We start from the raw sequence: 13710 nt of genomic DNA, 5'->3' as shown, positions 1-13710 counted from the left end.
TTTAATCCACTGAAGCCACATAGCGAAAACACGTCCATAAGCTCCTCCTACTCCGTGAACCTGAACCCTTCAGCTTCATGACACCGGTGACGGGTGATAATTCGATATGTTGAGCTCAGCATCAGAATGTCTGGCGCTGTCCTATAAGTCTTCATCCCATCTCTTATCACTTCTTACCACCGCCCTCTCTTCTTTCCTTCCTTCCTTCCTTCCTTGTTTCCGTTCTGTGTCTCTTCACTGTCACCATCGTGGTCGTAAAACACGGGAGAGACCAATGCCTCACCGAGGCAGGGATGCAGCAGAAGTATAGGCTGTAAGGTAATACTATAGGCTGAGTCCTCCCCCTCCCTCCCTGCATCCCTTCACCCCCCCTCCCCCTCCCTGGTACCAGGATGGTACGACCTGCTGGATTACAAAACAGCCCTCCCATGTGTCTGCTGGCTCTCTGTGCCAGCCGAGCGACAGCGATACCGAGCTGCTGGAGCGCTGCAGGGAGGGCTAGGAGGAAGAGAGAGTGACAGGAACGAAGAGAAGGAAAGATGAGGAGGTGCACAGCAAGGAGGGAAAGATGGAGGGAAGAAGAAGGATGGAGATAGAATGTGAAGATAAGATCAGGAGAGTTTGGAGATGAAAGGTTGCGGAGGAAAGGCACCAGTAGAAGATGTTCAACCCTCAGGAAGAGACTGGGGTAAGTCACACATTCATCCACACCTTCACACTCATTCATGTGTTCACCCTGACACAGGCGTTCACCCTGACAACGATCGACTGGACTGAGCCTGATCCAGTCCCGGTTTCTCAGAGTCCTTCTAACAGCAGCACGATTCTGAAAGAGGCTTTTCACAGTTTGTTACGGCCTGGAGTTGTCTCACACAAAGAAGAATGAAGTCAGTGTCTCCACAGAGTTCCCAGCTCACATCGGTTTCACATGATCAATCGGTTTCGGAACCAGAATCAGGAGTCGGATCAGGGCATCCGTGGCATGAGTCCAGCAGTAATTGGTTAAATCCTGATTGGTCGTCTGACACGTTAGAGGTTTTAGTTCACAGGATGGATGTGTGTGTGTGTGTGTGTGTGTGTGTGTGTGTGTGTGTGTGTGTGTGTGTGTGTGTGTGTGTGTGTGTGTGTGTGTGTGTGTGTTTGAAGCGCCCTTGAGCAAAACGCTGAAACCCAACTTGTTCGAGCAGAACACGCCCCGGGAAAGGGTCTGGTAGGAAAAAATGGATCAAAACCACAATGCACAAAGAACTGGGAACTCGATTCCGAATTGTCACATTTTGATGAAATCATTTTATTTTTGTTTTAAAGGTAAAGACGACGACAGAGTAAAGAAAGGACGGACTGTCAGGGATCACAGACCCGCGTCCAAATCATAGACTGTGTGCAGAACTATTGTTCTGTTAGTGTGAAAGAAACATATTTATGACCTCACAATCTTTTTGAGGAATCATTATGTTTACTATATAAAAAAGGCTAAAATGTCAACCATGACCTCATATCTCTCTCTCTGTTTTTTTTTTTTTAAATCCTTGAAATAATTGTGGAGAGCCACACCCAGATCCGGCTGGTCCGATTCAGGACTGAAGGCCTCAGTGATCACGACTTTATACAGATGAACACATGAAATGAACACTGAGCAAACAGAACCCGACTCTCTACTTACCAAAATTCTGATGCATCAATAATTATTAATTCAAATTTTATTCAGAGGTCAATGACATTGGATCTAAATCTCACACACACACACACACACACACACACACACACACACACACACACACACACACACACACACACACACACACACACACACACACACACACACACATATATATATATATATCACTTCCCACCTGGTCCTTTCTGTGTGGAGTTTGCATGTTCTCCCCGTGTTTGTGTTGGTTCCCTCCAGGTGCTCCAACTTCCCCCCACATCCAAAGACCTGCAGGGCCACATGTAGGCAGACAAACATTCACACATACACATGTGTGAATACACACATATGAACAATTTAAAGTCACCAGTTCACCAACCAAACCTGCGGGTCTTTGGATGTGGGGGGAAGTTGGAGCACCTGGAGGGAACCAACACAAACATGGGGAGAACATGCAAACTCCACACAGAAAGGACCAGGTGGGAAGTGATCCCACAATCTTGTTGCTGTAAGGCAACAGTTTAAACTACAAAGGCCACAAAAAATACAATTACACACCTGGGGGTCTGAAATTGTAATACCCACCCAAATAGTCTCCTTGGGACTGCACACACTTCTCCCATTGTTGAAAGCATTTCTGGAAGGCCTCTTTTGGAACGGCGTTCACCTGAGCTGTCGCATTCCTCATGATGTCTCAAATCAAGTCCCTTTTAGCATCGTTTTGATTTTGGGCAACAGCCAAAAATCAGAGGGAGCCATGTCAGCAATCACAGGAGTGTTGTGTTTGTCCAGAAGAACCTGAATTAGCTGAGCAGAATGGGCGGGTGCATTGTCACGATGAAGCTGACAACTTTTCGCCACCCACAGATCTGGTCGTTTGTGGCGCACAGTATCACAAAGGTGACGTAGGAGCGCCCTGTTACACTCTTAATATGTTGGCCTTCTGGTGTGTACTCATGATGCAGCACCCTAGAAAGTCAAAGAAAACAGTCAACATGACTTTGACTTTGACTGTTTCCATTGAAACATGATGATTTGGTTTCCGGGTTGTACCTGTAAGCCCACGTCTCATCACCAGTGATGACAGTTTTCAGGAATTCAGGAATTTCAGGAGTTTTCAGCATGTCCTGCGATATTTGCAGATGCAGTTGCTTGTGATCCGTCGTTAGCAGCTTCGGCGCAAATTCCGCTGACACTCTTCACATGCCCAAATCCTCCGTCAATATGGAATGTACCAAACCTGTGCTTATCTGCACCTCGTCCGCAAGTTCTTGGATGGTGACATGATGGTCATCCATGACCAACGTCCGTATTCTGTCAATCACTTGGTCATTTCAGCTTGTGGATGATCTACCAAAACGGGCTTTGCTCTCCACTGATGTGTGCCCATTTTTGAAGTGGTTGTACCGCTCTTTTACTTGCATTAGGCTCCTGGCATCATCACCAAAAACCTGCTGAATCTTGCGAGGGATTTATGTCTGGGTCTCACCAAACTTTTGCCAAAATTAGATGCAATGCCTTTACTCAAGTCATTCCATTATGTTATAGGAAATGAGAATCTGAAGGCTGCTCAGTACACGTGTTCACTCTGAGGCTGACTGCTAGCAGCTGATGCACTCTGCAAACAGAAATTAATGCATATGCACAGGAAGCCCCCCCACCACCACCACCAAAAGACAAGACAACTTGCATACTTCATTTGTTTCCATGGGATAAAATAGATACTTTTTGAATGCACCTCCCGTGTGTGTGTGTGTGTGTGTGTATAAAAGACTTTAAATTTATTTATTCAATTTTTGCCTGTCATGACCCACCTGGGGGCCGCAGCCCACCTGGAGTACCTTCATGGACCACCAGGGGACTGCGGGCCACACTTTGTGAATTTTGCATTAAATATTATTATGGTCACGTGGTGTACGTAACCCGCTGTGATGCGTATGTGTAACAGACACAGACATCACCCTTTTTGCGTTTGTAGGGCTGATGGTAAATCAGGGAACGCCTATGTTGGCATTGCAACTCTTGGAGGGGTTACTGTACGAAGTTCATTCACGTTTTCTGTGAGGCTTTTGTTGAGGTTTGTGGTTCTCTAAAGGCTGAGAGGATCCATTTGAACCTCTGTGACGTCAGAAGTGCTGCAGGCTAAGAATGTGTCTGAAGCTCCAGTCGGGAAACGAGTTGGACTATCGCCGTCATGGTGGACTTCCTTTGTCTCAGTGGGTTTGACATCATCTCCCCACCGCCTCACGTCACTTCACCTTTCTGTCTTTGTTCATGCATGACTATATGAGTTTGCCCGTTTTATCAGATAATAAGAGATAACAGACTGATGAAGAACCGAGTCGTCATGGGAACAGATAATGGTGCTGGGAGGGAGAAGGGAGCATTTTGCTGCGTGGAATCGATTTCATATGATGTCTGACAGGCTGTCATGGAATTATTATGTAACCTTCAGAGACAAAGAGCAGCTGTAAGATGGCGAGTGTGCAAACTTACGTTGGACTTCTCCCCAAATAAGCACTAATTGACGTGCGCATTCCTTCAGTGCACAATCGTCCCCTCACAGTCAGCGGTACAACCCGCCTGTTTGTCCAGGCTGACCCGCTCACAGAATGTTCTAGCACCATGTCCTCAAAGCCACAAGAGCCCAGCTGCAGGATCTTCTTATGGCGAGAAGCTGTGGCGCTTGAAAGGTTGCAGGTTATGTGTTCTGTAGATCCAGCGGATCAGTCTACCATGGAAACTTTGGACCAGAGTGGGATCTTTTTGGCTTTCCTCAGACTGAGCTGAGTGAATTCCAGTATGTTCTCCACAGCCGCTGACTTTCAGGTCTGAAGAGGAACAGCTGGGTGACACGGGTTGCCATGGTAAGGCGTTGTCATGGAGACTGTCGTGGTGATGGGCTGAGTGGGTGGGACCCCTAAGCATGGTGGAGCTCACCTGAGGCCACGTTTATAAAATTGTGTGTGGAAACCTGAAACTTAACATGCACACAACAGACATGAGGAGCACCAGACAAAATATCACACGTGTTATTTTCCCTTAATCAACCGACATGGGAATTCACCTACTCACCTCTCAATTAAGCAGGAATAGTTACAAGGTTGTTACAAGTTATATGTTCAAAGATTTACCCTGGATTCAAATTTGGGAAACACCTTTTGCAGGGACAGATGTAAATATCTAATAATAATGTGTTCACTATCACATAATGTAGCTGCAGGGGCGCTACCAGGGATTTTGGCCCTCATGAAAAGTAATCTTACTGCTGCCCCCCCACCCCAAAAAACGTCTGAACGTCTCCAGTCACAGCCCCTGAAGCATGTAACTCCTTCACATGGATTTCGTGGTTGCTTCCCTCATGATATTTGTCTGCTCTGAGATGAGACAAGAGCATAAGTTTTGCAATCACTGGTCATTGTAAAAACTATCATTTAGAATTTTGGGGGTGGGGGGTGAGGGTTTAATGCTATAAAACATTCTAAACAGATGTGAGTCCTTTTTTATTAAAACAGTAACTGCACCAACACCAAAACATTTATCGATAACATAATTCTGAGGTCAAAATCTGTGTCTGTTATCAAAACTCAAAAACTATATGTAAAATTATTATGTATTATGTATGTATTATTATTATGTATTATGTTTTTTAAGCCCATTATAAATCCTGTGGCTCACAATGAAGGCACGCAGCTCATGCTAGCATTACCTCTTTAGCATTGCAGTGAGACCTCATAGCACACATAGCGCCACTAGCTTAGCTTATGACAAGCTAAAAGTGGACGCTCTCGTTATGGCTGAACAACTTTCCATAGTTTCTGGGGATTCTGTGTTAGTACGCGCCCGCAGCCGATGTGCTTGATGAATTCCTGCGCAAAAAGTAGTTCCCAGATAATTGTGATATATTCCTGTGAGATAATGAGTATATCTCATCTAAATTAATTCTAAAATTTACCAGTAATAAAATTATGAAGAGAACTGAAGTTTTAAGAGTGGCCATAATAAATATTTAAGAAACTTAAAAGTTTATTCGCCCTATTGACGTATCCCATAATCTCTTGCGGGAGAGTCGCTGCAGTCAAACAACATCGAGAATCCACGATGACAATTGTAAATGAATATTATACTACAAAAATGTAATTTTTATGCTTTTCGTCACGTTAATAAGACACTGCATGCATGATACCCTGAAAACTTGCTAAAACAATTATAACAAATAATCCGTGTCTGCTACATTTAATCTGCGTGGAATTTAATAAATGCAAACCGAATTTCAGACATATTATATATATATTAGTCTGGAACAAAGAGGACAAACAGTGTTGTAAAGAACAATGATCAAGATGTTAGAGAGCAAACTTCACTTTCCCCCAGAACGACATGATCAGGAAGCGAGCGTAGCTCACAGCAGCTCCCACTGAAAATAACGGAATAACGCAATAACAACGTCTACAACCCCTGGCAATAATTATGGAATCACCGGCCTCAGAGGATGTTCATTCAGTTGTTTAATTTTGTAGAAAAAAAGCAGATCACAGACATGACACAAAACTAAAGTCATTTCAAATGGCAACTTTCTGGCTTTAAGAAACACTATAAGAAATCAGGAAAAATAATGGTGGCAGTCCGTAACGGTTACTTATTTAGACCAAGCAGAGGGAAAAAAATATGGACTCACTCAATTCTGAGGAATAAATTATAGAATCACCCTGTAAATTTTCATCCCCAAAACTAACACCCGCATCAAATCAGATCTGCTCGTTAGTCTGCATCTAAAAAGGAGTGATCACACCTTGGAGAGCTGTTGCACCAAGTGGACTGACATGAATCATGGCTCCAACATGAGAGATGTCAATTGAAACAAAGGAGAGGATTATCAAACTCTTAAAAGAGGGTAAATCATCACGCAATGTTGCAAAAGATGTTGGTTGTTCACAGTCAGCTGTGTCTAAACTCTGGACCAAATACAAACAACATGGGAAGGTTGTTAAAGGCAAACATACTGGTAGACCAAGGAAGACATCAAAGCGTCAAGACAGAAAACTTAAAGCAATATGTCTCAAAAATCGAAAATGCACAACAAAACAAATGAGGAACGAATGGGAAGAAACTGGAATCAACGTCTGTGACCGAACTGTAAGAAACCGCCTAAAGGAAATGGGATTTACACATAGAAAAGCTAAACGAAAGCCATCATTAACACCTAAACAGAAAAAAACAAGTTTACAATGGGCTAAGGAAAAGCAGTCGTGGACTGTGGATGACTGGATGAAAGTCATATTCAGTGATGAATCTCGAATCTGCATTGGGCAAGGTGATGATGCTGGAACTTTTGTTTGATGCCGTTCCAATGAGATTTATAAAGATGACTGCCTGAAGAGAACATGTAAATTTCCACAGTCATTGATGATATGGGGCTGCATGTCAGGTAAAGGCACTGGGGAGATGGCTGTCATTACATCATCAATAAATGCACAAGTTTACGTTGATATTTTGGACACTTTTCTTATCCCATCAATTGAAAGGATGTTTGGGGATGATGAAATCATTTTTCAAGATGATAATGCATCTTGCCATAGAGCAAAAACTATGAAAACATTCCTTGCAAAAAGACACATAGGGTCAATGTCATGGCCTGCAAATAGTCCGGATCTTAATCCAATTGAAAATCTTTGGTGGAAGTTGAAGAAAATGGTCCATGACAAGGCTCCAACCTGCAAAGCTGATCTGGCAACAGCAATCAGAGAAAGTTGGAGCCAGATTGATGAAGAGTACTGTTTGTCACTCATTAAGTCCATGCCTTAGAGACTGCAAGCTGTTATAAAAGCCAGAGGTGGTACAACAAAATACTAGTGATGTGTTGGAGTGTTCTTTTGTTTTTCATGATTCCATAATTTTTTCCTCAGAATTGAGTGAGTCCATATTTTTTTCCTCTGCTTGGTCTAAAAAAGTAACCGTTACTGACTGCCACAATTTTTTTTCCTGATTTCTTATAGTGTTTCTTGAAGCCAGAAAGTTGCCATTTGAAATGACTTTAGTTTTGTGTCATGTCTGTGATCTGCTTTTTTTCTACAAAATTAAACAACTGAATGAACATCCTCCGAGGCCGGTGATTCCATAATTTTTGCCAGGGGTTGTATAAACCCAGAGAATATATTCATGAGAGTTTTAGGCACAATATAAAAATAGTTTTATGTTACAATGTTAATGCTGCTGTCCGTGTGCAGTGGTTAAAGTGCAGCCCGATCAGAGCGTCTCAGTGCAGTTCTCCATGTTACTGAGATCTCGCAGCGCAGCGACCTCTTTGAAGTTTTGCGGGAATTGAAACGTCAATAGGGCGAATGAGCATTGTAAACATTGACACGATGGAGTTTGATGCGGAAGAGTTCAGAAAGATACGATTGGAATGTTTTGATGACTATTTACAGTTGGCAATGAAAGACTGTGTTAACTTCGTGTTAAAGTCATAAACAAGAAGCTGCACTGAAAGAGATCTATCTGGGAAGAGTTCTGTGTGTTGTTGCTCCAGCGAGAGCAGCACGCTGAGCAGGGTGACGAAAGTAGTCCGGCGAGCTCAGTCTGTGGGCGCCAGCTATCCCACAATGCTAAAATAGCAGCAATGTCGGTCCAATGAGAACGGCACTCTGAGCAGGGTGCCCATAGCATTATGTGACGCTAGGGGGAGTGTTCATGCTAATGTTAGCCTGTTAGCATCATGTTATGTGATGCCACTGATCTGAATATAACATTGGATAGCTCATTGGCCCACACACTCTGTAGCCTCTGAAGCAAACTGGCGGCCATCTTACCACTCGCACGTTATGTGGACTGCACATAGACGGCTTGTTAGAACGTCACCAATTTCAAGTAATAAAAGAGTTGATTCTCTCATTTCCTTATTTATGTTCTCCAGTTAATGCAACCTTCATCCCTCCTAATCTATGTCTGCCATGATTAGCTATTTGATTTATTTCTTTTCTTTCTTTTAATGCTTTGATACATTGTCCCTTTCTATTCTCAATTACTCATAGCTCACTGGGAGAAATACTCAGTTCTAAAAATGATGATTCTTTAACCAAAGTTTATGCAAGTTTTGTGTAATCATCAGCAAGCTTATCGATATATATATATATATATATATATACTCAACAAAAATATAAACGCAACACTTTTGGTTTTGCTCCCATTTTGTATGAGATGAACTCAAAGATCTAAAACTTTTTCCACATACACAATATCACCATTTCCCTCAAATATTGTTCACAAACCAGTCGAAATCTGTGATAGTGAGCAGTTCTCCTTTGCTGAGATAATCCATCCCACCTCACAGGTGTGCCATATCAAGATGCTGATTAGACACCATGATTAGTGCACAGGTGTGCCTTAGACTGCCCACAATAAAAGGCCACTCTGAAAGGTGCAGTTTTGTTTTATTGGGGGGGGGGGGGGGGGGGGGATACCAGTCAGTATCTGGTGTGACCACCATTTGCCTCATGCAGTGCAACACATCTCCTTCGCATCATCCGTGAAGAGAAAACCTCTCCAACGTGCCAAACGCCAGCGAATGTGAGCATTTGCCCACTCAAGTTGGTTACGACGACCAACTGGAGTCAGGTCGAAACCCCGATGAGGACGACGAGCATGCAGATGAGCTTCCCTGAGACGGTTTCTGACAGTTTGTGCAGAAATTCTTTGGTTATGCAAACCGATTGTTTCAGCAGCTGTCCGAGTGGCTGGTCTGAGACGATCTTGGAGGTGAACATGCTGGATGTGGAGGTCCTGGGCTGGTGTGGTTACACGTGGCCTGCGGTTGTGAAGCTGGTTGGATGTACTGCCAAATTCTCTGAAACGCCTTTGGAAATGGCTTATGGTAGAGAAATGAACATTCAATACACGAGCAACAGCTCTGGTTGACATTCCTGCTGTCAGCATGCCAATTGCACGCTCCCTCAAATCTTGCGACATCTGTGGCATTGTGCTGTGTGATAAAACTGCACCTTTCAGAGTGTCCTTTTATTGTGGGCAGTCTAAGGCACACCTGTGCACTAATCATGGTGTCTAATCAGCATCTTGATATGGCACACCTGTGAGGTGGGATGGATTATCTCAGCAAAGGAGAAGTGCTCACTATCACAGATTTAGACTGGTTTGTGAACAATATTTGAGGGAAATGGTGATATTGTGTATGTGGAAAAAGTTTTAGATCTTTGAGTTCATCTCATACAAAATGGGAGCAAAACCAAAAGTGTTGCGTTTATATTTTTGTTGAGATACACACACACACACACACACACACACACACACACACACAGACACATATATTGGTACCGTATATATGATGGATAATATAGCAATAGTGGATTTTTTAATAGTTGCACTAAAAGAATAGAACACCACTTAACTGGCTACAGGAGAGTTGGTTTTCCCTAGAAATGACAATATTTATTACACACAGCTCTATGAGCTTCAGCCTGATATAAAGCTCATAGCAATAATGCCTAAAGCTCCAAAACTATGCACAAGTAGACCTAATAAATGTCTTAACATAGTTCACCCACCACAAAAGTTAACACGTGTCAACACAAGCCACCCTACTTACTATAATAATAACAATAATAATAATTTATTATTATTATTGTTATTATTATTATCTTTGCCTATATGCCGGAATAAGGGAGAGAACTCTTCAAATTATGTTCATTACTTCCCATTTCAATCATACTCACAGGTGACATGTTCGTCCACAGCCTTTGAACTGACGATTTGCACAGTTTATAGCTGCACATGAAGGCATTTTTTTTGTCAAAATCACAGGAATAAAGTTGCGTACACCTGGTTAAAGATAAATAGAAAAGATGTTCAGGAGCAGCACATGCGAGTGGTAATATGGCGGCAGATTTGCTTCAAAAATATTAGCCAATGAGCTGTCCAGTGTTTTATACCTCAGTGTTGTGTGGATCCACGGGTTTACTAATGGACCCAGTACCCCCGTATCCGTTGTAGCGGATTCATGTTGTGTGGAACTATTTTCTTTCAGCCATCTAATATGTCACATGTAATATGAATTTGCAACCTGGTCTCATGGCAAGTCGTGATTCAGCAGCACAAAATATACATTAATCTATTGCTTTGTGATATTGTGATGAAAAGTGCCTCATTTTTGTCACGGCAGCACAAATTCATTCTAATTCATTCTGTGATGGCTGCATGAAATTAAGAGGGAAGCGGGGTTCAGGGTGGTTATGGTTAGGGTGGGGGAAGGAGTAAGGTTAGGTTATGGTTAGGGTTGGGGGTAGGAGTAGGGTTAGTAATAGTGAGTTTAAAAAAACTCTCACGAAAATTTGACTCATTTTGTGGCGGGAGCATGAAAAAAAAAGCGTGAGGCTGGGCTGGAATTTGTCATCTGCTCACACCGCCTCCAGCGTGCAGTATCACCAGATCTACTTCGTTGGCGATGGTGGACGGATGCGGACGGATCACCTTCGCCTCGGGCTTTTCAAAAACAAATAATCTTGTTTTATGTATCATTTTTGAAAAAAAACATTAGCCCATTAGCACCTTGACATCGTACTGAACAGTAGCAGCAAGCCAATTATCCAGAATATTATATAAAGACTGTAACTTTACTAAGTGCTGCAACATAATGACAGGATTTGCTCATTATCAATTTGCAAATGGATTAAATATATATAATTTAGAAGGACCTTGGAGCATTGATTCTCAGGATTTTTTCAATAACCGTTCAAATGAAAGTGATGATTCAATGATTCAACAGATTACAGACAAATTTATTGGCTGTGATCATAATGTACTACCATATTTTCTGGACTATAAATTGCAACTTTTTTTCTGTTTTATCAGCTCTTAAATTTGGGATTTTTGTGGACTGTTGTAGTGTATTTTTTTATTATTGCAAATTATTATTATTATTATTATTATTGTTTAGTTTATTTAATACTTTGATTCCTGTGAAAGTCCTGTGTAAATAGTCATTGCAATTATTATTGTTATTATTAATAATGAATGTGTGATTTTTCAGTATATAAATCATATTAGAGTATAAATCACAGGATCTCCCCAACTAGAAACTAAAAAAAAATTTTTTTGAATGTGACGTGATGTTTTATTTAGCAACTTATATGTCGCAAATACTGTGACAAAAGAAACCTACTAAAATAGTTACCTATTATTATTTGGGAAATTTTCTACATTTCTTGAATTTAATACATTTGCTAAAATATCTATATTTTAAGTATTTTTATTTTGGTTGATTTTGACTAGAATAGAGTGGACTTATTCACTCCAGTTGCACTTCTACTTTTGATATTCTGTGTGCTTCTTACCCTGTGTGCTGCTATACAATGCTGCTGGAACTTCAATTTTCCCGAGGGAATCTTCCCAAAGGATCAATAAAGTTCTATCTAATCTCTAATCTAAAAGTATCCTCACTTGTTACTGTAAGGATAAAATAGTTACGGACATCAAACTTGACCGACCGTGAAAGCAGCACTGGAGACATATTTTTGCATGTCTCTTCCATTATTGTGTTTGTGGCCTGTTCCTACCATCTTGCACAGAGTAATGTCATGTGCACACTATGTTCATTTGTCTGAAAAAACAAACCTTTGCACACACAGCGAGTGAGTGTCAAGAATGGTGGTGAGAGCCTTCACAGCAGAGGAGAAGCTAACATGAATAGCACACATTCTGGAATTCCCACAATTGCTGCAAGTGAAGCTCATGACATGGCTAATGCTAACGGCTAGCGATGTTTAACAATGGAAGAAAATCTTAAAGTTTAGCGCCACCAACAGTTCTGGTGTGGTAATGATCTGCATGGACCACTGTTGTGTCTCAAGTCCTCTGGATGACCTGTGACTGACCTATGACCTCTCATGGCCTGAAAGATGTTTTCAGCGTTATCATTTTGATTTTTATGTTTTCTTATGTCAGTTTGGAGCTGCGTTTAGCCGTTAATATGTTTTGTGTTTGGCTGTGGAACCTTCATCCACCTCGAGCGTCTGTAATTTTCATCATTCTTCTGCTTTAAATCTCTTTATCTGCTGTTATTTCTTTATCTCAGCAGAGATCGTCATACTTCCCTCTTTCGTGTCACAGCATCTTTTATGTGCTAATAATTGCCCAAAGCTGTGACTCTGATAGTGTAGCAGTTTGCATATTTGGTCCTTTTTCATGCCTCAAAGCTCTGGCATCCTCAAACCAGCCAAAGATACTTTCTATAAGTAAACGCAGCACAGACAAAGCCGTTAGTGCGCGCCGCCAAAGCGCCCACAGGTCTGGATGATTATCGGCCGAATGTTGGAAAGCCTGAAGCAGGATCTCATTAATTCCAAATCTGTTGTTGAACCGCGGCAGCCACTTCTGAAGTTTTTTGTTTTTTCATTTTAAATGTCTCGTATTTGTGCTGTAAAAGTGTTACTTTACAGATCAAAATCAAATATAGACACCCCAATTTTAGTCTGTTTTGATCAGCAGTAATTAAGTCTTCTTCATTGTCCTTCAGGAGGATGTGCAGCACTAGCATTCAGACGGGTTGCACAGGACAACATCATCATCATCATCATCATCACCATCATGTTCATTATCTTCATTATCACTGTCATATGGCTTGTGTCCAGACGAGCCCTTGGGCATGGCATTCTATGGGCAGGAAATATTTCTCTCATTGCTTTGAAACAGACAGAAACGTCTTATCGCAGACCCTCGATTCTGCCCAATACAATCAGACGAGTCGCTCGATCCTGATCATTTTATGCAGCTCTAATGTGCATTAATCATCAGTGAGCCAAAAGGCTTTGTTCAGACTTTTATTTAAAAACAGATTTATTGCATATCTTATTCAGATCTGACTGTCCACTTTATATAAAGTAAATGACCAGATCCAATCTGTGTGTCCATGTAGCAATCTTCATGGGTTGGTTGTTAACACCACCCCACCCCACGCCTGCCTGCTTTCCCAGCTCCCAGATTGATGACAATACTCCTTCAGCCCTTTACAGGTTGAGGGGTAAAAGGTGACTACACCCTCACTTAAG

General features: G+C 41.8%; 1 protein-coding gene across 1 annotated transcript in view; it reads left to right on the top strand.

Moving 5' to 3' along the window:
* The first annotated feature begins 492 nt into the window (after window positions 1–492).
* The window catches only part of zgc:114181 (uncharacterized protein LOC619255 homolog), a 127453-nt gene continuing 114235 nt past the window's right edge, over window positions 493–13710 (top strand). The window contains exon 1 of the mRNA XM_034173900.1: window positions 493–688. Coding sequence (XP_034029791.1) covers window positions 662–688 — 27 coding nt within the window. The 5' untranslated portion in view covers window positions 493–661. The remainder of the gene's footprint in view (window positions 689–13710) is intronic.

Source organism: Thalassophryne amazonica, chromosome 7 (assembly GCF_902500255.1).
Source record: "Thalassophryne amazonica chromosome 7, fThaAma1.1, whole genome shotgun sequence".
NCBI classification, from domain to species: domain Eukaryota; kingdom Metazoa; phylum Chordata; class Actinopteri; order Batrachoidiformes; family Batrachoididae; genus Thalassophryne; species Thalassophryne amazonica.
This window is presented reverse-complemented; position numbering and strand designations above follow the sequence as displayed.